The 25,609-nt window shown below is 53.9% G+C and overlaps 1 protein-coding gene across 1 annotated transcript in view; it reads right to left on the bottom strand.

Annotated features, from left to right (window-relative positions):
- Positions 1-14,955: 14,955 nt before the first annotated feature.
- CACNA1E (calcium voltage-gated channel subunit alpha1 E) overlaps positions 14,956-25,609 on the bottom strand; it is a 192,044-nt gene continuing 181,390 nt past the window's right edge. Inside the window, exons 40-48 of the mRNA XM_085312139.1 lie at positions 23,897-24,002; positions 22,606-22,713; positions 21,979-22,079; positions 21,392-21,498; positions 20,446-20,554; positions 18,863-18,991; positions 16,981-17,161; positions 16,595-16,788; positions 14,956-16,129 (exon numbers count right to left, since the gene is read on the bottom strand). Of these exons, the coding sequence (XP_085168265.1) occupies positions 15,590-16,129; positions 16,595-16,788; positions 16,981-17,161; positions 18,863-18,991; positions 20,446-20,554; positions 21,392-21,498; positions 21,979-22,079; positions 22,606-22,713; positions 23,897-24,002 (1,575 nt within the window). The 3' untranslated portion in view covers positions 14,956-15,589. The remainder of the gene's footprint in view (positions 16,130-16,594; positions 16,789-16,980; positions 17,162-18,862; positions 18,992-20,445; positions 20,555-21,391; positions 21,499-21,978; positions 22,080-22,605; positions 22,714-23,896; positions 24,003-25,609) is intronic.

The following is a 25,609-nucleotide window of genomic DNA, read 5'->3' as shown; positions in this document are numbered from 1 at the left end:
GAAAAAGCACCACCACCCTCCCTACCATGCCTCAGATGAAAACCTGGTTCAAGTGGCTCCTCTGCCCTCRCCTGATTGCAGCAGCAGCCACTGCCGCCAAACCTGCTTGCAGCACATGCTGCAGTACTGCATGCAGAGGGGGCTATTTAAGGCTATCACAGTTATCCTAAGAGGAGGCCGATAAAACATGCGGGGTGACGGCAGCACCTTCCCCCTGCAGGATGCAGGGCCCCAGCCCTACAGCCCTGGGAACCGGCATTTGAGCTTGGAGATGGTACCAAGCTCCTCTGCAGAGCGTCTCGCACGCAGCGCTCAGGCACGCTAGACACCAGCAGCTCTGCTCCGAAGCCGCATGCCCTGCAGACAGCAGGAACCTCGCAGCCGCCTGGCCACGAGGTGTGTGCCTCAGCGACTGCAAACAGGAGGGTCTGGAAAGGGCTTACCCAACAGGGGTGGCAGATTGGGTTTGCAAAGCCTGTCTCCTCTGGCTGGTCCTGCTTGCTTTGACTGACTATTTTAAAGGGATCCCTCTAGTTACCGGCATGGGGATGTCGTGGAGATAATGATCAAAAGAGCAGCAACAGCTTTACAGGCAGAGGTGATAAATAAGGATAGAACAACTCCATATCAACATTAATTGACATGCGGCAACCAGTTAGCTGCTAATGCCCTGCTTTGGGCCAACAATCCCCTGAATCCTATTCTGCTAAGCTTCCCCCTCTTATTCAGCTGCAAAGAGCTCGAGGAAAGAAGGGGGGGGGAGTAGGCAAAAAAAAAAAAAGAAAAAAAGAGGAGAAAAGATGATTGGCAAATACCCAGCAGCTTGGAGATCAGAGATTCCCTTCTGCTCAACAGAGAGGGAAGACAGCACACAAGCTCATACTGTGAGGCAGCTCTTCGACAGCGCGGAGGCTCCCGGCCCCGGTGCCTGGCACAGACCCGCAGACAGGGCCGAAGGGCTCACGCCTGCCTCAGGACGAAGGGCAGGCTCTGAGTTTTAAAAGCCCGGCTCTGCAGGCACCCTGGCACTTCACAGCACTCTCGATGGAGACGGGCAACACAGCCCCATGTTGCTCTCCCAGGACTGCATCCGTGCAATGGCGAAAGCATGCTTTATTGTTAAAGCTAGGTGCGGGTTCTGCTGCAGCCTACTCGCTCCCTGGAGTAAACCTCCTCTAAGGACACAGGAGACAGGGCTGGATGGCTAGATCCTCAGCTTTGCCTCCCTTGCCAACAGCACTGCCTTAAAGGCAAGCAGCTTGCCCAGGCCATGGCACATCATTGCTGTTGTTGCTCTCCCCAGGCCCCCCCCAGGCCAGCCAGGGCAGGAGCACTTGCCCTCTAGGACCCAGACAAGGCATCACCAGTYCTTTCATTCCTGCAGCCAAGCCCCAGCTGGAGGGAAAAGCCACCACCCTAGACCAAGCTTTTCCAGCTGTACTGATAGAGACCACCAGGTCCTTCCAGCATTCCTCATTTCAACCAGAGAGGAAGGAGCTGACAAACCTTGCCCATGCCTTTGAAGGTAGGAATTTGGAGGAGACRGAGATTTGATCCACCACCTCACAACCACCCCACTATACTCCCTGCATCTCTAATACTGCAYGGCTGTTACCTTCCGGCTACCAACAGAGACCTGAGCAGGGCAGCTCCTAGCAGCGAGGTGAAGCATGGCCAGGCACCACAGTTATCCAAGCATATTGCTCCCAAAGGCCCTGCAGGTCTGAAGCTGAACTAAGGAAAAAGACAATCTGCAGATATTAGACAGAGAGGAATTATTTTAGAAAGAAAGAAAACCGTGTTTTTCCATCAATTCTTTAAACGGCCACTCAGGACAATAAACAGCAGTTCAGCACAGTCAGTAGCAGGGGACAGCATGCTCCTTGCTAAGCCCCAAAAGCTCTGCTCTCCCTTTCATTTTCCTGTGGGAAAAGAAGCAAAGGGACACACTAAATACCTGGCTTAGGCAGGGAAGCTCACACACAGCTGGGGTATGTGAGGACAGCGTGCTATGGCCACGCTTGAGTGGCAGCAGCGCAAGCTCAGTGCCCTGCCAGCCCCAAAGCTTGTAGCTAGAGCCAGGCACGGCTGAGCATAGGGTACCAGAGCCTGTCCATCACTGATGGCTTCTTCTTCTCCAGGCTCCCTACGATCGCTTGGCCTGCGCATAACAGCTGGCAGCAATCCCCCCCCCCAGAAATGTGTTCTCATCAGCTCTGTAGAAAGAACCTACAAGTTTGTCTGATGTTACTTATGCCTGGATGAAAAAGGGACCAACAACCTGTCTCCCATGTGATACAGCAGCCCACAYTGATATTCATTGTGGGGCATCAACAGAATAACGTGAGGAGTGAGGAGATGCTAGAAAAAAAACAGGCTCTCAGAGCTGCCTGAAGCACCAGGCACCAGCCTGTTGCTTCAGCTTCCCATGCGTGTGCCTCACYGATTATTTCCTGGAGGTTTCTCCTATCTTGGTACTCCTTCCTCCAGGCAATCACACACAGGCCCAAAGAGGCTTGCTCTGCGGCAAGCTGCCTGCAGGCCGGGGGCTCCTGGGCTGCAGTACGCTGCAAACAGCAGCTCCCTGGCCGTCACGCTCAGTTTTGCGGCACAGTGCGGACAGCGAGGTAGTGCTGTGCAGCTTAGCGCAGTGCTTTGCCAGCAGCCGGGCTCCCGCAGCAGAGCACAGGAGCCGGTGAATCGGTGCACTGGGGCAGGGAGCAGGGCTGTAACGCCACCGCACAGCACATTTCGGGAGCTCCGATCTGCACCCCTGGGCTGCGCAGGTCTGAATGCAGGCAGCCCTTGTCCATCACCATTTTCTCCGGCAGGCTCTTTTGCAATCACTCAGGGAGACCRCGGGAGGGAGACAAGATAAGGGTCTGGCAAAAGATGCCTGTTGCAGCTGAGACAACTTCCAGTCATTAGCTGCTGCTACCAGAGCATCTCCCCAAAGCTCTTCCTCGGGAGGGGAGTGTTAAATACCGTAGTAAGCAGAGCAACGCAGACAGAAGGAAAACTAGGAAGAGAAGCCAGACAGATCCCGATTCTTTTTGGCAAGTAAGTGATGGGCTGCATGTGACAGACAGGGTAAGCCCAGGTCAGAGGCAGGCAAGAGCTCGTCCCTCCACTGCCCACAGGCCACAGGTCTCTCCAGGGATGRGATGGGATGGTGGGAGGCTCTTCTTTGCCCACCCTCCCAGGGTGTGATAGCAGCTGCCCTTTTGGAGGAAGACTAATCTCACTAGGAACATCTCTATGGGTATATTTAAACCCAGTCACTCAYCAGACCCTGAGTATCAGCCAGCGTGAGAAACTGCTTGTGTCAAGCATCAAATCGGTGCTGCTAGCGCAGGCTGAAAAGCCACTCAAGGAGAGTTAATGTGGGGAAAAAGATGGGTAAAATAGAAGASAATGGCAGCACATGTGACTGATGAGCCCATCTGCCTACTTCACTGTCACACATAGGGCTTCAGCCCCGCTAGCACTGCTGAAGCGYGACACCCACAGAAGAACAAGGTGGTCCTCGCCCGTTCGGCGTTATCGTTCTCAAGTTTTCTGAAAGCACTGTGAAAGACGAGGTCCACAAGGCGCGTGCCTTCCTCCGCCTACACAGAGTCTCTCAGCTCGGGGCAGCCATGCACAGGCACCTACGAGCCCTGAGCAAGGTGGGACCACAAGACCGTCTGGGACACAGCTCACTACTCCCTCCCGGCAACCAGTGGGCATCGGTCAGGCAAGCATGAGGCAGAGGAGTTCCTGTGGCTCCAKCCGAATCCCCAGGCTAGGCCTTCCTCACCAGCCCATCACAATGTGAGGAAGAGAACCTCCTGCATCCAGGCTTGGGGAGAGATCGTCACTTGTGTGCTGAGCTGATGTGTGTCACAACAGCTCTGCGTCACATTTTAGGCTATTCAGGTCCACCTGCGGGCCACAGGAAGGTGCTCCTGGCTCCTGCAGGTGGATCTGCTGTAGTTCCTCTGGTCAAGACAGCTGTCAAATCATCAACAAGTTGTGAATTGGTTGCTGTACTCTCTTGTTACACACTCACAGCCTGGTTTTGCAAGTCAGTCTCTGAAACTTGAGCCAGCTCATCCCTTTGAACAGCAGGRAAATGGGAACAGGCATCTTTTCTTACTGGAATCAATCCACGTAGCTACAGGTGAGATAAAGTCTGCAGAATAAACACCTCACGTCTCTTCCCTGCWGCTGTCTCTTTACACCAAAACTGTTCTCAAGTCCACCAGGTCTGCCTGAGGAAACTCGGTGGGAAACCAGCAGCAAGCCTCTAAACTTCTACCACCTTGAAGTGCTGGCATCACCATCCTGCCCCCATTCCTTATCCTGCCCACAGCTGGCAGTGCACACTTTTTGTTTGAGTTCATTGAGCCTGGCCTTCTGCTCACTGGATAGCATCTTGCCTCTACCTGTCCGGCTGGAGAACCACAGCCTTGCAGCCAGCCTGCCTGCCTGCCCCGGGACAGCTGCCCTGGRGATACAGAGACCAGCACTGGGACAGCTCTGCCCAGCTGCGAGCTAGCACGGCCTCCCCACCTGCACAGCAGCTCTCCTGGAAAAGTCCAGAAATAGAGGGGTTTGGTCTCCAAGGCTGCAGAGTGGGCACATTTTACTAAGAAATGTCTTCTCTCCATCCCTTTGGAAAAGGGGCCCTGTCTCCTGGCAGGGGTCTGGGGGAGAACAGCCTTGCAAAGAGGAATCCTGTGAAGAAACAGCAGCACCTCTCCCCCCACACACACCTTTCTTTGAAAAGCTTTTTCTCAGCTCTGACTTGTCTTTCCGCTCGCCTTTCCACAGGGCACACATTTGGCTTTGCCCCCAGGCTCTCCACCGCCACCCTTCTGCTGGCCACTGCCTCCTCTGGTTTTGGGTACCACAGGGTCTCCCCCAACATTTCTCTCTTTCAGTGCCTCGCTCCCAGACCTAGCAGGGTACCTTCCACCCACAACTGACTGTACAACCCTGAGGGCAGCTCCTCCCCATGATTCACTCATGCACACCACTGCTGACGGCGTTTGTCCTTGCAGAGGATGGTGTCTCCACCAGCTGGGACRTACGTGGCATCAGAGCCACTGAACAAGTCGGGGTCATGGGGACTCACACACAGCCACAGCAATGCCCCGGTCCCAGGAGCCGTGTCTAGAGCCAAGGCTGTCRATAGCAGGTTGGCTGCTATCTATCTGAGGGTTTTTTCCTTGAGAGGATGCAAGGATTCACAGCTTGTCTGATCCTAGCCYGGTCCTGTTGTACCCCTCTGTCTCACACTCAGCTGAGTGACTACTCACTCCTTACCTGGTCTTTCAGTATTCCTGGAGCTCTTCTCCATGCTGAGGTGGACAGGAGGCCAGGTAGCCTTTTAGTGGAAAATCTTAAGAGTCTCAGCCTGTATCAGGCAGAAACGCCTTCTGCTTGCACCCATCTGCTCTCACTTCCACCACAAAAAGCAGCTGTATCTATTCCTGCTGCGAGGTGTAAGACAAGGCTTTGCCAAGGGGCAGGRGGGAGATTTGCTAATTCACAGCTCCTTTACATAGCTCACACTGATTTCTTAATGTGTTCCTAGCTGCTAAAGGAGGTGAGACTTGCTGATTCATCATAATATCACATGCTGAAGAAATAGGAACCCGAGCTGGGGCAGGTCTTCAGAAAATTATGCCTGTGTAAATGAAGCCCACACTTTAATCAGTCTTAATCTGGTGAGAAAAACCCTAAAAAAGCTTGATTGTACTTTTTTTTTTCTTATTTTAGCCCTAAAATAAATAAGGAATGAACCAATATGGCCATCTGCAAGCCCATGCCAACATTTCAGAGGGCAAGTGAACCACATGCAGTCTAATCATCTCAGGTCCCTTCAGAGTCAACAGAGAGCGAACAGCAGCTGGTTTGTCCTAAAACCAGGAGCTGATTTGTCAGCCGTTTCCCAAAGCAGCTGTCTGTAGCACAGGCCAACCCCTCGCTTCCTCGAATGACATCAGTAGAGGTGTCTCAGGCTGGTGAAGTGAACTCACACGCACCAGGTGCTTTGGCCAGCAGTTCTGGGCTGGAAACCTGATACTGCCACCCAGCCGAAGGCTGGTGCCTGTTGATGTGTAATCACTCTCCAAGAAAAAAACGTAAGATAGAGCTAAAGCCCTTCTTGTACTATTTACAGGATTTAGCATAGACCCTTGGACTTACTTTCCCCCTCTGCTCCTCCCCTTTTGGGAAGAGGAACACAGCCTTCATGATGTGCTCTGCGAAAATTGATCTGTAAATCACATTATCCATGGCAGATTGCTGCATAAATTGACTGACTGGGTCTCATGGGAAGGGAGCTTGTCAGGGAGCACTCGCACAGATAGYCTTGCTTAGGCCCAGCTTTAGCAAATAACGGTGCGTCCTTAACCTTYCTGCCTTCCTTCACCTCTCCCTAGAGCCCAAAGCCACAAATCGCCCCTGCTGGGTTCCCACCTGCTCACCYAGTTGTCCCTACACTAACACGGCTTGTTACAAGAGGGACCTGGCACCCAAAAGGCTTGAAAGCCTCAGTTTGGCTGTCTCTGTGCTGGTTGGTAAGCTAGAGGAAAGAGAAGAGGCTCCTCTTCACCGCACATCCTGGGAGGAAGGCGTTAGCTGGGGAAGGTGAGCAATTAATGCTTTTTGCATGAATTTACAAGCCAGATTTGTGTTGGTTTTGGGGGTTATCTGCATWGAAATAGCAAAGGCAAAAGCACAGTGGGCTCTTCCCTGCTATGTGATATTTAACTGGGAGACAGGGAGGTGGATGCCAAGACAAGAYAAGCCCATGGGAGAGGCAGGGACGAGACCAGCTCTGCACTTCCTTCCTCTCCCTGCTACCTCTGGGGGCTATAAACCCGAAGGAGACACTGTCAGCTCCGGAGGAGTTCCTAGAAGACAGTATTACCTGGCCTAACTTTGATGTGCTGAGAGAGGACAATCTCCCGGCAGCCTGTGGTATTTCAGCAGCTCCTGCGATGCAAACGCAGCTGAGTCTGGGATGCAGCTGTGCAGAGCTGCAGCGCAAATGGTGGCAGCAAAGCAACTGCCAAGAGAAACAAATAAAAGAATAAAAAATAAAGGTGCTGAACGCTGCCAAGCTGTTGGAGTCCTTTGGGAAGGACAACCCTTGCCAGCGCATCACATCGTTGCCTCGCAGGAGCGACCTCGGCACTCAGCCCCGGGGAGGAGCGGCGACCGAGCACGCGCTCCCGCCCGCGGCAGGGCCGCTCGCCCCCGCGGCTCGGCCGGGGAGCCGGCGATGCCGCGCAGCTGCTGCCGAGAATAAGCAGCAGCCCTACTTAAAGCCCACGCGCATCCTTGGCACTGGGAGACCGCGTTTGTACGTACGATCGGGGGAATGAAAGGGAAAGGGGGAAATGAGAACCACCCACGGCTTCTCCCCTCCCAGCCGCTTAGGCAAAACTCATCTGCTCGGGAACTGCCACAAAGCCTCGCCGACGAGCCAGCGAGACGGCCCGGGCAGCCCGGGGTGCTGGCGGCCACCTCTCTCCTGAGGGCATGCAGCAAGGAGCCTCTGCCTCGCAGCTGCAGAGCCCTGGGCCTCCCCCGCGGCAGTGCGGGCTGCCCCCCATCTCCCCAATTTAAGCTCTGTCTGCAAAGTATGCACTGCTCCGATGTGCCCCATAGAGAACAACTCCCTGCCTGCTCACCCCTCCACGTATGGGTTTGACCACTTTACTAGGATAGGAAAAAAACAGGATGAAAGGGGGGTTACAGTTTCCAGCCCAGTCCCCCCCACTCTCTTACCCCCTCCCCTCCTTGAGTCCTTAGTTTTAACTCCAGCATCCTCACATCCCACTAGCCTTTGATTTCCTGGAGGCTTCAGAGGGCAATGCCTTTCTTCAGCTTAAAGGCATAACATCCCTGAATCAATATTGAACCGCCCTCCCCTAGGTGGTCTCCTGGTGTTCCACTGACGAGGTGTTGGAGCACCCCAGAAACAGATCCCCACACCTCTGTCACGTCCCCATTTCCCTCTCCAGCCTCCAAGTCTGGCTGGTGCCTCTATCACCAGGGTCACATAACTGGCAGTCATTGACATCCTGCCTTAAATGCTCCTGTCTGCCCAGTGCCCGCATGCAGCGACGGGCTCTGCACCATGCCACTGGGCTGCTGCTGAGGGCAGGGGTGGCTCCCGCATTCCTGGTCCTCGTCCCAGGGCCAAGACAGGCTCTGGAGCACTCGCAGCCCCTGTCCGGCTCATCYGTTGTACGGGCTTCCCAACCATGCCTGGGGACATGTCCCAGCCAGGCCTTCAATGCCACAGTGGTGGCCACCTTTCATGCCATCAAAAAAAAAACCCACACAAATCACTGCAAGGAGCAAACAAGGAAAAAAAATCCACATTTTGGCAACATCAGGAATTTTGCACAGCCCATTTTGTCTTCCAACGGCATTTTTGCAATAGAACCAGGAATTTGGAGGAATAATTGGAGAAGGTCCTCCCAGAGGCAGGCGGTCGGGCCAGGCTGCGTTCCCAAGGCTTTGCTCCCCAGGTGGTGCCAGCCGCACAGCAGCAAGCTGGGGCAGCCCCTGGTGCGGCTGGGCAAGATGCCTCCTGCCACCCTGCGTCCTCAGAAAATCCCAGGGGAAATGCTCTCCTGCTCCACCGCCAAGCGAGAGAGGAGGGCGCCAGGAGAGGAACATTTCATAGGCGAKGTTTTGCCTCTTCTGGGGCCTCTCCTCTCCCACAGCTATTCAGCCCTCTCTAAATCAAGACGAGCCCCCAGCCCTTCCCACTGCGAGTGGTTTTCTAGCAGGAGCTGTTTCTGGGGTACTTTTGTTCCCAATTTATACCCTGTCTCCCAGAGCTATTATAAGCAGGTACAATCTGCATCACCATTGTTATTCAGATGATGTACAGATAATTTTAACCTTTCTGTTCCATTTGTCAAGGGATTTTTTTTTAGCCTCAGTGCCTGGCAGGCAGAGCACTAGCTCTCAAACAGCAGAGGCTCCCCATTTCGCAGCACTGGTTTCCCTTGCTAGGGCGAAGCATTGATGGGGATATCTTCCCCGTGGGCCTGGCCATGCTGGAGGACTCGCGTGGAGGCAGCAGAGGATGTTCAGCCCCCTATTAGGTGCTGCCCAGCCGGAAGGAGCCTGGCTTCCCCTCCAGCCCACATCTCGCTGCGCCCATCGCTGGGACAAGTAGCCTCGAAGCTTGGCCAGCTCCTCGGTTAAGTCCTTACAGAGCCCTTGTGGCATCGGTCTCCACGACAAGCAAAACAAGACTGAACATCTCCCCCCTCCCTAAAAAAAGAAGTTTTCTAGCACTTTTATGACCAGATTGGGTAAAGAAAAGAAAAATACTGACTTGGAAGTCTTTCCTAAGAAAGAAGGAAAGCCTTCACAGAACTTCATAGAAGGCTTTCCTTCTTCTCCCTCTCAGTGTAAGCTCAGTCCAAAGTGGATCAGATGAGCAGAGCAATTTCCTCGATCCTTTCCTGAACTCTTTTTTGGCACACCTGCCTCCCCCCACAATGCCAGTAAAAAAAGAGTCCCTTCAAAAAGCCATCAAATATGCTTATCACCCCCACTCAGCCGGCAAACTGCTGCAGGCTGCTGACTTGCAGCCACTGACTACCTGAAAACTCTCCACTTTTAAATAGCTCTGCAAAAGGGAAAGGAGCCGACTTCAGCGTCTTTGCACGACAACTTACCTGCAAGCTTTGCGCCCRGTCACAGCTTCCAAACTTTGTTGGCATCCACATCTTCTGGGTAGAAGTAGAGGGATGGTCCAGCCCATGCTGTTCAAATCCCCCAAATCGCCCGGATCCCAACACGTTTTCTGCACCTTCAGCTTACAGATTAGTGGTTGCTTGCATTTCTCCAGCAATGAGACATCATCATGATGCTCTTGGGTTCCCCTGTTTGCTGCATGTCGCTGTTCACAGTTCTTCGGGCTCCTGCTCCAGCTCCCAGCCACCCTCTCCACGGCCCACAACGCGTGTGGCATTAGCAAAACCCCTCTGCAAGGCAAAGTGTGCCACACGCGTTCCCCTGCAAAACCCTGCACGCCCCCAGAGCTGTGTCTGCCCCGGCACCACAGGCATTGCACTTGTGCTGGGGGGTCCCATCCCCTCAGAGGCGCTGGTGCCTCCAGGCCCCATTCCAGGGGCCGCAAGGTGGGGAGACCCAATGAGAAAGCGTTCGCAGTGGTTCTTTACAACAAGGTTTTATTTTTCTTTTCTTTTGACAAAAAACATTGAAGTTGTACATCGTCGTCAGTCAGTCTGTTCCCCCAGTTGGGTCTGAACAAGCGTGTTATGTTACAATAATCTCCACTGGCTGTTGGGCAGCGTAGAGCCCATGTTCAGGGCCGGCATCCGATGTACCACCAGGGTGAGCCAAAAGCAGAGCATCTCCTCCCTGCTCTGCTCCGCATTCCCGGGAGCATCGCTGGAGCCACCAGGCTCCTTGCTGAGGGGGGGTTAAGCTGCAAGAGTTGGCGCAGCTTTCCAGGGCTCTGGCACAGCAGAAACGGCAGGAGAGTGGTGGCTCTTCGGTTCCCAACCTCCCTCCAGCCTCCTGCCAGCCTGGCCACCAGCTTGAGTCTAGTCCTCAGCACCAAACTGGGAACCAGTTGCATGGGACTGGAGAATTTGTGCCAGGACAGTGATTTGTCCCAGAGCATCAGGCCCATAAGCAGAGGTTGAAACATGTCCCCATTTTCTCCTCCCACTGTGGCCAACTGCAGCCAACCACCTCCAGAAAAGCCCCACTTACACCTTTCCAAGCCCCGTGTGCAGCACAGCTATCTCCTGGCATGGCTACACATTGTCACCTGCCACACCGGAGCAGCTGGAAAATCAGCACCCAGCACCCCCAAGGTGCCTGGGAGCTGAAGTCCCCTTGGTGCGGACGTGCCTTCTCAGTCAGCAGCAGCCCGAGCGCAGGCAGAGGTCTTAGCAGCAGGATCCCCTTGGTGTCTCTGAGGTGAAGGAAAGGTCTCTAGGGCCAAAAATCCTCTTAGGCCGTGGAAGAGATATTGTACAGCAGCAAAATGAGTCCAGCGACTTTAAAAGGGAGATGCAGGCTGCAACAGCGCCTCAGAGCCGGGGTTTCTCCTCTCTTTTCCTCAGTCCTCCTGGGGGTTGTTTTTGGTTTTACAGGCTTGCTTTGGAGGTGCCACCATGTCCCCATGGATCCCTGGCCTGCCCTCCTGCCTCCAGGCATGGGAGCAGGACCAGCAGGTATTGCACAGTAGACAAGATCAGGCCATTTTCAGGGGATCACCAGGAGAAAAAGTGCTCCCAACCCCAGGGCTGCGTTCTGCTTCGTACACACAGTTTCAGCATGTTAGTAAAACACARATCTTACAGGAAGAAAAGCTCAGGTCCCACTCGTCTCCACGCTATTGGGGCTGACTCGCGACCCTTGGTTGGTTTTCAGCGAGGTGCGAGCGAGGACGGCGCTCCGGGGCGAGCGGCCTGCTGGGGAGCAGCTCGGGAGCAGGGGCGACCACCTTTCCACCGGCACTCCTGGCGAAAGGCCCAGGCGGGTCGCGCCCCGGCCCCTCGCCGGAACAGCACCCGAGCCAGGCACCCGGGCTGCGACGCCACAGCCATGTAGAGATCCTCCAGCACCAGCGCTGGTGCAAACGCTTTGCTAGCTCCCTCATACCCGCACCGACTCCAAAACTTGAATCTGCTCCAGCGATAGGACCCCCATTCCCACCCCCACCTCAGCTTCCCCCAAAGAGCCAGCACATTGCAGCCCACCGCTCTGAGCCAGTCCCTCCCAGTACGTCCCAGTGCACTAGGAACCCAATCCTGCACCGCCGCTGCACACAACCAGCCCCACAGAAAGCCTGCAACCCCCCTAAATAACGCCGTATCCCTTCTGATCCCCCGCCCAGGCACAACGTGCCCTCAGCGCTGAAAGAGGCCACCTTTCTCTTACAAAATTTGCTAAGAAATACTGCAAAGCATCACTGCACGCTGCTTACTGGCCCCGTTCTGGGTCAGAGGAAAGCAAATGCCCAAAGCTTCAAATCCACATGAAATTCCCCCCCCCCCCCGCCTTCCCCCTGCCTTTGAGAGCCTCCCTCCCCCTCAGCAAGCACAGACACAAAAAGCCGCCTCCTCACCTACCCTCGGGTTGTTACTCAGAGCACGGCTTATTGTCAGGCACCTTTCTGCATTTAGAAGTAGACGACGCAGCCTCTTTATTTATAGCACCTACGGCATTTCCTCCCCCAGCCTGCAACGCCACCCCCCTGCTCCATCCCAGGGCCTCCACGCCATCCCACGTTGCCCATTGCACCCGTCTGCACCAAACTCGTCCCGAGCACCCGCGGGAGCCCGGCTCCACGCAGCCTGGGGTCGAACGCGCAAAGCGCRTCCCGACGGCAGGAAGGAGACGGGCGCTGCCTGCGCCACCAGCCAGCACCAGGGACCTTCCCCACAGCTGCGTGGGGCATGACTTGTCCCGAAACACGGGAAGGAGAGCACAGAGGCTGGGTGAGGAGAGCAGCGTGGAGACGGTTCCCTGGGGACTTTCATATCTTTTGGCAGAGAAAAGTGTCTGCCCAGAAAGAAAGCAAAGGGCTCGTGTGGGGGTTGCAGGGATGTGGGTCCATCAGCCAGCAGGAGACCAGAGGCACCACCAGCCAGGAGGGACATTTCAAGACAGCAAGAGGTTTTAGGTCTATATGAAAAACCTCTTTTTTTTGGATGAGGAGAGGACAATTTGGCAATTAGGAAAAAGACGTTTGGTTCACGACTAAACTGAGGAACTGGGCAGCTTTCAGAGATGGCAAGATTCATTTCTCACAAAGCAGAGCTGCTTCTGAGGAGCTCAGTAAGTGACTGGGGGCAGCAGCTGAGCTGCACATGCAGAATCAGGGCAGGAGAATTTGGTGATCTGAGGGTGGGACTAAAGCATTGCTTGGCCAGAGCTCCTGTTTGGCTGGCCAGAGGGCTTGGAGAGAGCCAGGAGGAAAGGGGCYACAATAATCCTCAGCAGAGCAAAGCAGCTGGAGGGAGAAGAGCAGGGWCAAGGGTTGCTTTGCTCCCCTCTGCCCGGCTCCGCTGGCTCCTGGTGCAAGCAGGCTKAAGGTTATCTCCCACCTCTGCACCTGGACACGCACAGTCCAACTACACTGACCAAACCTACTGCTGTCCCGACCTCCAGCTCCCAGAGCRAGTCCTTCCCCTAGGTGCCAAAGAGCACAACGTTCTCCAGCTCCACAGGACCACCTGCAGGCTCATGACATACAAAACTCACTGCATGCCCAGCAGAAACATAGCTGATCTCTACAGTGAGAGGCCAACAGCCACAAGTCCACTAACATCTCCCCATCCTGGCAGGCAAAGCACCACACTCACAGTCTTGTGTGTGTGCAGAGGGGAGAACTAGAGTTGACAGCATGTAATTACCAGATTAATTAATGACTGGAGCTGGAAGTTGGCCCTGCACTGCATTTTCAGTGTTTGCACATTACGCAACGTTCCCAGCCAGYTGGACCTCAGGAACAGCTCGGCTCTCACAGCACTGCGCTCCGCAAGCGGGCACAGCCGCGTCTGCCCCAAGCTGGCGCAGCAAGCCTCGGCCAGCAGCGTGCTGGCCCCAGGGCGCCTCGCAGCCCACCCTGCCCCAGCGCAGGGGGACACCGTGCTCCTCAGGCCGGCGTGCCCATGGGGCACAGATTCACCCGGGAGCAGGGAGCTCCTTGGCCCACGTGGAAGAAGCATACCCACAGCACGTGGCACGGACTGTCCCCACCAACCCCAACCACCTTGGAGGCTCGAGCTAGGCCCGTTGGCCTGTCTGTCCTCCTGAAGCGGGGCRCAGCAGGACATCCCCTCTCCTGGCAGCCTGGGCATCCCCTGCAGCCCCTCCATCCCCACAGCCACCCGGGCACAAGCCCTCTGCCCAYGGGCTGCGCTCCCCTCCAAAAGCCACAGCCAAGCTCTCGAACACCCACCAGCCCACAGAGGGCCCCATGCTGGGGCCAAAGGGTTTACAGACAGCAGCAAAACCCTCAGCCCCTTGCCCACCCCTGTGGGGGCACCAGCCCCAGGGAGAGGGCAGCAGCAAAGGCTGCAGGGAAAACCGAGGCGGGGGGCTGCAGAAGCCGAGCTCCACCRCCTGCAAGCAGGGATCTTACCGCGATGTCACGTGCGCACAAAGCCTTTCTGAAAGCCGCGTTCTTCTGCCCGGCCTGACCCGATGGCACCGGGGTGCTGGGAGGGCRTGCAGGCCTTTCTGCCGTCCTCCTGCTGACGCACAAGGTGCAGAGAGACCCGAAGCAAAGCCCTGTTGGAGCTGGCGGGACACCTCCTGCACGGGCTGCGGTTTTGCCGTCACAGCACAGCAGACAGAGAGAGGCTTGCACCAAGTAAGCCATACGCTCAAGGGCCTGGGAAGCAGCCCTGCCCTTGTCCCTTGGGCTCCCCACCCGCTGCCCAGCCSCACGGCACGTCCAAGAGAAGATGGGCCTGAAGGTGACGTCCTTGCACCTTGCTCCAGCCAGCTCTAACCCTGCAAACACTATTACTGCTCCTGCAAAACATCCGAGATGGGGGCAAGAAGGCAAGGGGAAACTCCTATTTCTCTTTCACGTTGACTGATTTCCAGCAATCACCCTGACAGTACAAGAGACTTGGTCCTGCCCTCACCAAACGGGGTACAGATAGTAAAAACTCCCACAGGCTACTGTAACTGCTGGCCGGGGGCTTCCCAGGGCAAAGGCGGTCCTGGGCAGCTTCATGTGTCAGATGACTAAAACAATTCCATGTATGTGTATATCTTTATATATACAGCATATAAATATATATACACACACATACTGTATATACACACACACACACCTAGAGTTCTTGGTATATAAATAAATATATGTCGGTGTGAGATGGGATACACTCAGCAGCACTGAGCCCCCSCTCCCTGCTCCCCTCTCTCCTCCCTGTATCCCATACCCCCGTACAAACCAGTCGGTTTTGCTTTTTCCCCTCCTGGGGGGCAGAGCTGCTCCTATCTGCCCACCGAACCCCAACCTGTTGTCCTCTCCAGCCCATTCCTTAACAGCTCACCCCTTTTCCAGGCTGGCGTGAGACCCTCTGGGAAGGAAACTTAAAGCCACAGGCAGCACAAACCCGAGCGACAGCGCAAAGGATGCCCCTGATAGCCCCTTGCGGAGACACCAGGCAGAAAGCCATCATTAGAGCCATTCCTGGGGGTCCTGCATTGGCCTGCGCAGGGTGCCCCGTGGGGCAGCGAGCGAGGAGAGGGGCTGTGGCCATGGGACCGTCACACACCCCGCCAGCACGTGCACCCGGCTGGGCTGCTGGCTGCTCCGCCTTCAATCAAATGCTTCTCTGTGCAGAAAAAAAAAGTGATAGTAATAAATGAAAGTCAACAGATTTTAATTTTTTTTTTTGCACAAAGACTTTTTTTTTTTTCGTTCCGTTCCGTTTGGTTTGGTTTTTGTTCTTGTTTTTTTCATTTCCCCTGCATTTGATTTTGGTTCTGTTTCATTCCCAGGCGTGGCGAAGAGCATGCATTGGAGAGGGCAGGGCGGAGGGGGCTAAGGAGAGGGCAGCTTCTAGCACTTATCGTCTTCCTCGGTGTCGCTGAGCACGTCGATGCTGGCCCCGCACATCATGCCCTGCCCTGCTCCTCGCCTCCTCCGCCGGTAGTGCCCATTGGGCATCTGCCAGCTGTGCCGCAGCGGCGGCGCCGAGCCGATGGTGTTGGAGCGGCCGAGGCTGGTGGCGACGGCTGCTTCGAAGGTGAGCGTCTCCTCCTCCCCGCAGTCCGAGGCGTGCGAGTCGTCGTGCAGGGCCAGGTAGGGCTCCGAGATGTAGCGCTGCGGGGTCGATTGCCGGCTCTGCTTCCCCTGCGGGGAGCTGGAAGACTCGGTCAGGCAGGCGGCGTTGGGCTCCAGGGCCTTGGAGAGCAGCGGGGACCCCCCCTCGCTCTCCTCGGGGGGCGGCGAGGCGTCTCCAGCGTGCCGCAGCATGGAGGCGTAGGAGAGGAGGGGACGTGGCTTGGGGGGCACCRGCGGGAGCTGGCGGCGCCCTCGCCGGGGGGTGCTGGTGTCCGAGATAGAGGGGATGGAGCTTTCGCTCAAGGAGCCCGTTCCCTGCAATGGCACCAAGACCAGAGACTCAGTACAAGAATTGTTGCTCACTGTTCTTTAGCTGCCGGTCTCTCTACAGGCAGCTTTCTAAGGACAGACCATCTTCACGGGCTTGAAGCATGCTCAAGCGCTGGCACATCCAGGTTTTTGCAGCTGTGATGCCTTGGCCTTGGCTCAGAACAGACACCTCCGTGGTGGGACCAGCCTGAGGCCRCGGGATCAGCTAGAGGCCTGCTTGTTTCCCCGAACGCACTGCAGGCTGCCTCAAACAGCCCTCGTCCTTGCAAGGCACCAGGGCTACGCTCAGCCTCACAGGGGACACGGACAGGAAACGCTGTAGCAAGGAGAGACAGCGGGAGCTCCCAGGGTTTGGGTTCATCTCCCTGGCTTTGGCAGGGAGCTTTTTCTAAGTCTCCTTTTGCATTCAGACAGGGGTTTGTCACCCACTGGGGCTCCCACAGTACCTACCTGCCTGTTGGGTGTCTGCGACCTGCCCTCACTGGGTGACCGGGATTCACGCCGCCTCTCCGGAGATTCGTCATGCGCCTGGGGACTCCTCTCCTCYGAGTTGCAGCGGGAGATGTCCGGAGACAGCAAGTGCTTGCGCTCTTTGGATCGCCCCCGCTCCCTGCCACCTGAACGATGGCCATCAGACCTGTGGCCTGCAGAAAACTCAAGTTAGGCCCTATACCCCCCTGCCCAGAAACAGCAGTGACGGGGAGACAAGGCTTTGCTCCTTCTCTGCAGCGGTGTGGGACCACCAGCAGACCCATGCAACGTGTGGCCTCCAGGCAGCTTGGAGCCAGGTGCTAAAATAGCTTCTTCACTGACTGCCCCATCCTTGTTCTACTCACCTGAGTCAGCATTGAGGCGTCGRGCGGTGAGCTGGAGCGAGGAGTGATAGCTGCGCCGGCGGGACTTGTAGGTGTTCTCACTGCTCCGTTCCATGGAGAACTCATCCAGCCAGGAGCTGTTGGTACGCTTGTCCCGGATGGTGGAAAACGATCGCCGCATGGAACTAGTGTCTGTGACCACCTGCAAGGAGGCCCCAGGGCCGGTTGGGGCAGGGGCATTAGCAACAGGGTAAGGGGGTCAGAGGAGCCGCTTTGCAGGACAGCGGTCGAGCAGTTACTGATTCACACGTGATCACTGACACACCAGCCAGTGGGTTAGCTCTTTAGTATGACGGGGAGATTTGGGGGGGCTTGGGGGCCCGGCCCAGCCCTCCCCAAACAATCTCTGCACAAATGAGTGGTGGGAGACTGTGACAGGAGGAAAGGAGGAGCCACAACATGTTTTAGCCTTTGTGCTTACAGGTTTCCCCGCCCCAGTCAACTGCTAATCGTGCTCTGAAAGCAAAGCGAACAACTTCACTTCAAGCCAAGGCACTGAATTTGAGAGCAAGACCAGCAGCACCAGGCACAGAGATGATGGGGGCTATCAGACCATTGCTCCCAGAGCTATTTCAGCATCACTACTTACTTTGAAAAGTAGGGACTGAGCAGTGGAAACAGAGAGACATCTAAGAAGAAATCATTAAGAGAGGGGGAAGGCCTTGGCTCTTCCAGTGCCTGAAACCACTTGCATGGTGTTTATTTTCCAGGCTCCTCCCTTACCTTCCTTTCTTCCTCAGCTACCTTCATCCCCCATTGCTCTATGACCTCTTTCCCTTGCCCTTCCCCTGTATTCCCCTCTTTCCTTGCTCTCGCTTTTGTTTTATTGTCCCATCAATCCTTCCCTCTCCCTTAGTTTATCTCCTCTGTTCTTCTCCCTCCTCCTACCTTCTCCCCTTCCCTCACTTTCCTTATGTCCTCAAATGTTTTGTGCACATCACCTATTTGCATATTTTCTTTTGTTTTATTTTAGCAGCTCTTCCCCTCTCCAGCCTTAGGGTCATTCTCTCCTTCCTCTCTCTCTCCCTTCCTGCCTTCTCATGCTACCTCCATTCTGCTCTCATCGCCTTTTTCTGATCATCACCTCTACTGCTGAATGGTCAACAAAGCACACAAAGAAAAGCTTCTCTTCCTCTTCATATTCCTCSAAAATGCCTCTACAGTCAGGCAATGTAATGTTGCACCAGCACAGATGCAAGAGCCTGGTGCTTGCACCACCACCGCTAGAAGAGAAGAGACTCTGAGATTTCACAGCAAAAGGTTGCAAAACTGAACTCCATGAACACTTTTGTGCCTTGGTCAGAGCTGAATACAGACAAAAGGACAAAGAAACCAGGCAGACAAACAAGGAGGTGAAACGTGGCTTGGGTTCCCCTGGACAGACTGTCCAGGGGCACAGGCAGAGATGTGCGTGTTGGGACAATGGGAAAGGAAATAAAAGGCTTCATCATCCGCGAAATCATCTTAGAGCTGGGCAGCGACTCTCCAAACCTGTGTCTGCAGCATGGACCGATGAACCCAGCCAGCATCCAGGGCTGGAGAAAAGGAGGRGAGTCCCACAGCATGGGGACCACACAGCAACATCCCGGCAGGGCCCTGCTCCACAATGGACCTCCTGTGTGAACCTGCCCTTAACTGCTCTCTGCTGCTGTCCCCACCACAGAGGGGGACAGCAGCTCTCTCCGCCTTGTGAAGCAACTTGAAGATGGAAAAAAATGTTCTGCAGCAGAGCATTGGGGATCCAGGAGGCTTAGAGGATGTTCTCAGCAAGGAGAGAAGCACCAGTGTTACCTGGTAGGCTTTGCTTGGACTCGGCTTCCATGGGGGCTTTCCTTGGTTTTACCTGGGGATCCACAGTGAGACGAGGCATGGAGGAGGCCCTCCCAGATACAGCGTGGTCCTGAGTGTCCACGGGAAGGTAGTTGCCACGGTTAGAGGGCTGCACTCTTTGAAACTCCCTAACCTCTGGCTCCTGAAAATAAAGACACAGCCAAACTCTTGGGATTGTGTTGGAGAAGGACAGCATGATGCTTCTGCCAGTGTCTGCAGGGGACAGCCCAGGTCTCATAGCTTGGCAACGGGGGGCAGATTTGAAGTTGGCCAAAAAGTAACTCTAAGAATTATTATTAGTCATGTTGCAACTGAAAAAATAATTTCCATTCACAATCCATTCCAGGCGAGCCCAGAAATGGAGTTTCAGGCTCTCGCCCATCTGATGTTTAATCCACCTTACACTGTTTTCTTTCTACRATAATACTGAAAAACTTGCCCAAATTTTGGTAACCCCTTGAAGACCTAGGCTYTAACTCCTTCCCTTTCTTTCAGAATTGGATCACGTGGGATTTTATCTAAACCTGCTTTAAAGGCTTTCTGGCCACATCCTATTTAAAAGAAAGAATGCCAATTGTTGTACTCTGTGTTTTAGTCTGTTCTCAATTTGAAGGACTGTTGATCTGGTACAGGAAGCAATGCCAAAGAACTATAGAAATTAGCAGGGAGTGACACTGGATATGTGCAACTTTGCTGGAAGGCTACACTTTGAGGGGAGGGATCTCAGCATCACTCCTCCCTGCYAGCGTGCGCCATGCCAGAGGACTGCAGTCCCCGTCTTGGCCGGGGGGCGGGTGAGTGGTCGGGGCACACGGGGCGAGGAGACAGCATGTGTGTGTGGTACACAACTCACAGAGTACTACAGACTCCAGGGGACACAAATCGGGCCAGAGATGTACAGTGATACAACACTGCAGTCCAACAAGTGTCGGGGTGGTGCATGAATGCACACACACAGACATGGAAATATATATATAGATATGTATATATATACACACACACACACGCACAGAGACACTACTGCTGCCGACCAGCAGGTGTGTGGGGCCAGAAGGCTGTGTTCCTGTTGGTGACACAGTTTCACAGCTCAGTTTGGATCAGGGACATCAGCACTGACAACAAAATGAACACAAATCCAAAAACATCAGATACCATCACTCAGCATGGGATAACCCACTGAAATGAGTGTTCAGTGAAAATAAGAGTAGCCTGTGAAGAGAAGGATATTTTACTACAGGACATCAAACCATGATTACAGGTCTCAAGAGGTTGCAGAAGTACTTGCTGCTGTTTGGTGCCAGTGGCACAGAGCCAAGGCCAGCCTAGGACTTGCCACATTCCTACTGCCCAGGCAGAGGCAACAGGCAGGAGCCACAGGCAGCAAGATCAGGGAATGTTCATCCCCTGTTTGGATCCGTACATGACCCAAAGGCTGTCATTGCCTTCGCTGTGCTCACTGCCCCTTCACCTTGTCCACTCCACAGCCATAGGAAGCAGCAYTTCACCTCGGTGCTGATACACCTACACCTCCCCCTGCCCACCAGCATCCTTGCGGGTGCCACAGGAAAGCACTTGTAAGGCAATGCGTGACTTTACCAGGGACTGGTGCTCCTGGAACTGCCCRTGCGTCGAATCCATGCATGCCAGCTGGAAAATTTCCTGCGGCGAGAGCGGGCTCAGCGAGGGGAACCCACTACGGCTGCTCCTGCAAAGAGAGTCCAGCTTCAGGGAGACCATGAGCCTGATGCTATGATTGCCGGGTAATGCCTCTCCTGAGGCTCTCCTCCTTGCCAATCCCTCACGTTGTCGAGGCTAAGAGCGTCAGGACAAATATCATGCTCCTTGGAGAGTGAAAAGAGCTGGGTGGTGGTGTCCAGCCAGGAGAGGGCACCAGCCCCTCAGATCCCATGGCAGAAGAGGCCCAACAACCTCCGCATCCAGGGGGCATCCCAAGGTGACTGCCAGCAACTYGTGCTGGCTCCCCTGCCCACCCTGCACCACTGTGGGACGTCCTGCTGAACTGCTCCAAAGCTGTCTGAAGTTCAAGAACTACAGTTTGGCCATCCCAGCTTGTTAAGAATGACCCTGTTTACTTAGTGCAGCAGCTCATGTGAAAAGTGTCCACCTCATGGGAGGATGGGAGGAAGAAAAGCCTTGTTGTTGTTGTCTCAGCGAACTTTTGAATGGGGAGGATAGAGGAATTCAGAGACAGACCCAGAACCACCTGACATGTGCTTTGCACACTCATCTCGCAACCAACAAAGACAATCCTGGGTTCTGGTAAAGTGCTGCAAGAGGAGTGTCCATGCAGACATCTGATCATCCCCCTCTTTGCCACTCCTGGTGATGCTGATGCAAACCAGCTATCTGGGATTTTGCCTGCRGCAAACAGGAGCTTTGTGCTGAGAGATTTCTGCCCAGGGACTGGATTTTCACCACTCTAGGTAGCTCTATCACTCCTCACACATCACTAGTGCCAGCTCCAGAAAGCAAAATGAAAAAGCTACAGGAATACCCTGCCTATTCTCAAGGCAGTACTCACAGGCCTGAGAGGGTGTCCTGCTGAAGATAAGGCAGAGCCTTAGCGTTTGAGATGATTTCTTGTGGCAAAGAAGAAGGCTCCATGCGCTGGAACATCGGAGCATTTTTCTGTATTGAAGAAAAGAAGAATCTAAGAAGAATGTATAAAATGTGGAAGAACATCCAGTGCATCATCAAATAAGCACCTGTTGCTTAGAAAGCTGACTGTGTGTTTATGTTCCTTGTTGGTGACTGGGGATGCTCTGCACACGTTTCTGTATGCTGCAATCTGTACTGACATACTTGCCCCTCAAAGTAGCTACCCAAACCCACTCAGCAAGCAGCCCTGTGCTTTGCACTGTCMCCTAACAGCCTGGAAGAACCTGGTGGGAGGTGATACCACATTAAAGCTCCTCAGACTTTGGTGTGGTCCAGAGCTGGAGGCCATCATCTCTCCAACTGCTTTCAGCACCGCACCAGCCAGCTGGCTGCTGAGCATCCCTTTGGCAGGGATGCGGTATGAAGCAGCAAACTCCCTGCAGCACCATCCCTGTGAGAATGCTTTGAACTCACCCATTCTGCCCACTTCTTACTGCTGTTGGACCTCACCTGTTCCTCCAGCTGCTGCCTCTGCTTCTTTGCTTTGCTTTGCTTGTAGTAATCCATGATCATCATGGCTGCATATATTTTGCCAACAGTCAGGTCAGAGGCTGAGAGCATGAAAGGGGAAGAAGGAGGGATACTTTTGTTTTAAGAGAAACAGCAGGTCTGAAGGCATCAGTGCTGACCGCAGGAAGAGCCCTGACAGCAGATACCTTGGTGACCCTCAAGCTCTGCTCACTGCTCTGAGGGAGAGAGAACTAAACACTCAGACATGCTGGCAGGAATGAAATGGATGAAGGTTGCTTGTAAGCATCATAATAAAGCATCAAAATGCATATTTTTGTCATATCATCAGATGTAATGAAGTAAGCACTTCTCAGCCTCCTGCCCCTATATGCTCCAGAGATGACTTACAGGAGACTGAATTTGGCAAGAGGGGAGCACTGTATTTTTCAAGAGGGTTAATAAGCAGTCAGGCAGAGCAAGACAGAACTAACTTCTATTAGCATACTCCTTTCCCCTCTTCTCCCCCTGCTGTGGGTTGGTATGACTGCTCCCYGCCTTGCTTTGGGAAGATGCTGCTTCAAGTATGACAGGAACTTGGTAATGACGACAGCCCACAGAGAGACTCACTTTTTGGCATGGGTACCAACAGGTCAAGCACCTTCTGAGACAGATGAGGCCAAATGGTCAGGATCTCCTTTTGAAGCTCAGAGTCCAGCTGCTGCCAATCAGCACCACCTGGAACAGCAGGGAACAAAAAGCTCATGTACATCAACACCTAGTCCCAGGGCCCAGCTAAACATATCCCTCTCCAATCCTGAAGCTAGGCTTGTCTGCATCAACAAGCAGCAACCAACTCTTTGGGCTGGGAGGGCCATCTTGCATTAGTGAGACCAGTCTCCTGCTCTTGCAGGCAAACTTTCCTATCATCCCTTCCATATGTGCCTCCATCTCCAGTCCCCTGCCCTCCCACTCAAAGCTGCCATCTTCAAGCTCTCCTTGGGTCTGTCTCTGCAGCTCCAAACCCACTCCAGCCCACACACACCTGCTGCTGCCCCACTTTCTCTTTTCTAGTAACTGGATCACGTGCTGGTGAAAGAGCAGCTCCACTCGGTTGTAATCCTTAAATTCTCATCAATACTGTGTGGGGAGGAGAACACAGCTCTTTGGCCAGCAGTGAAGAGATTCATCAAGCTGTGGAATGCTCAGGCTCAAAAGGAGAGACCCAAGCCCAGAGCAACAGAACTTGGCTAAGCTAAAAGCAGTTCCCTGCTTTATCTAGATAGGGCTTGAACTTGTTTTTTCTAAGATGCAGGGAGTTCTCTGAGCACTAGGATTTTGATGATCTTGCCTTAGATTGGATTTTCTTCCATCAGAAGTTGAGCTTTTCCCAGGGGAGATTTTTTGAAAATTGGATGTTTCCACAGAAAGCTTTTGTTTTGATGAATCAGTTTTGCCAGCAACAACAAACCAAGTCTTTCTGCTCTGAACATTTTATCTTCCCTGTAAGATGGATTTTTGTTCCTCAGCCAGAGTAGGCCAAACATACACGATCTTTCCTCTCCTTGGTTTACTTTTGTAGATCTAGAGGAAGGGAAATTCTCAATCTACCCTATATGCAATGGATATAAAGTTCTGTTTCTGCTTTCCAGGCACAGTAGCTTTTAGGAGAAAGCTGGCTAGCTCTTTCACAGAGAAATGTATTTTGACTTGTGACAGAAGGTGGCAGAAATTCACCCACCTGGGTCAATCACCTCCAACCACACTCCTAGTTCTGGGCAGCCAGACCCAATTTGACTGTGCATATCCTCAGCCTGTCCGAAGGGACCAAAGTACAACAGAATGAACTGGCTCCCTTTAGCCAATGATGGCAACTCTGAAATACTCCTTCTCTGTCCCCTCTCTATGCCACCAACATTACCTTTGGCAATTTTGATGTCCAGAGCTGTGCGTATCAGTGCCATCAAAGTGGAAGTGAAATGGACTGTCATGTCCTCAGCCACTGGCATGTTCATCAGCACCAGTCTCTGCGCAAGAGAGAGAAGAAAACAGCGGACGGAAAACAATATCGAAAAACACATCGACCAGGCTGGAGGAAAAGAAATTAAACATCAAAAAAGTAAAAAAAAATAAAAATAAAAAATAAAAAGCAACAAAGAGTGTCAAAACAGCACAGCCAAAAAAGAAGGGCAAGGATCACCCCGTCCTCCTCCCCACTCCACCCCCCGGCTCCTTCCACCCCAGGACACCGGCTCACTGCCTTCCAGGGCTCCTCCTGTAGCCCCCCAGGAATGGCCCCTGGGCCCCTCTCCCCAAGAAAGCGCCTGACACAGGGCTGTCATGGCAACATACAGCACTTTTGGAAAGACACTCCTGATCCATCAGGGATGCAGGCATTACATATGCTCAAGAGGGGGAGATGAGGCTCAGTTTACCGTTCCCAGGTGGTTTGGCTTTCCGGCTCTCAACCCTTCCCATCTGGGGCAGGGGAGAAGAGGGTCCCTAACCTTCAGGGACTTCAGATCAGCTTGATTCCTCTAGCATGCTACATCCTGGCGCCCCCTTTTTGCGTCTTTCAGAGATGAAGTTTGCCAGCACATGCACAAGGTCCAAATTATCCAAGGGTGGGGAAGGGAAAGGAGGGGAGGAGAAGTGCAGATGGAAAAAGAGAAGGGCAACTAAGGCAGGTTAGACACGCCATGCTCCTTCCCCACCCTGGGCAGGTGGGGTGCAAACCAAAGTGACCAGATCCACTTTCCAGAGAGTATATTTTGCTTTGCAATTACCTTGGATCATCCCTTCCCCACCCATTCCTTCTCTGCTGGCTTCTCATGTCCCTTCCCTGCCTTCAGCCCTCCCTGATTCTCCTAGACAAGTACAATGGTGGGTGTATGCATGTATCACCGAACATGTGAGAACCAGACAGGATGGCAATGCATTTGCAAGTGTGCAGAAGTCACCCTTCAGCTAGCACCTTTGCCTATACTGCTAAAAGGTCTATGGGCTGTGAAGGCTGGCAGCCCACTGCCAGGAAAGGCTTTAGTTCGCTCCACACCTGGGCTGCAACCCTGGAAGCACATTGCTCCACATCTCTGGGTCTTTTCCCAGTGACTGCTGCCCTTGGCAGAAGCATGGGCCAGTGGCAAACCACACACAGCTCCCACTCAACATCCTTTAGGGCTTCTTGCTACTCCTGATCTGCAGCTACAAAGCCAGAAGAAAGCTGTGCAAGCATATGCTCCAGCAGTAGGGCACCACCTACAAAGGAGCAAAGAGGTAAAACCCAGAGCCTTCTTTTGAAGGCACCTCATTTTGCCTGGGTGTCCACCTTGRGATGGCCTGCAGCAGTGTGCTGCTACAAAACTGACTCCTCATATACTGCAGAACTCTTCCTACAAAATATGCCCTTGGTGGCCTACCTCTTTCCCATCTCCAAGAGCTTTAGCCAAGTTTCTCCACTGGCTGAGTCAAATATGGTTCCAGGATGAGTCCCAAAGCCAAYTGGGCCAGTGAGCTCATGAGAGAGGTTACAGCCTCCTGAAAATGCTATGGGGTAACTCATCACCTCATCTTCTCTAGCCCTTTCACTTCCCCACTCTCTGTTTTGCTGATCTCATCCCTCTTCTTCCACAGT

This window comes from Rhea americana, unplaced genomic scaffold (genome assembly GCF_003343005.1).
Source record: "Rhea americana isolate MKP2758 unplaced genomic scaffold, rheAme1 scaffold_358, whole genome shotgun sequence".
NCBI classification, from domain to species: Eukaryota; Metazoa; Chordata; class Aves; order Rheiformes; family Rheidae; genus Rhea; species Rhea americana.
This window is presented reverse-complemented; position numbering and strand designations above follow the sequence as displayed.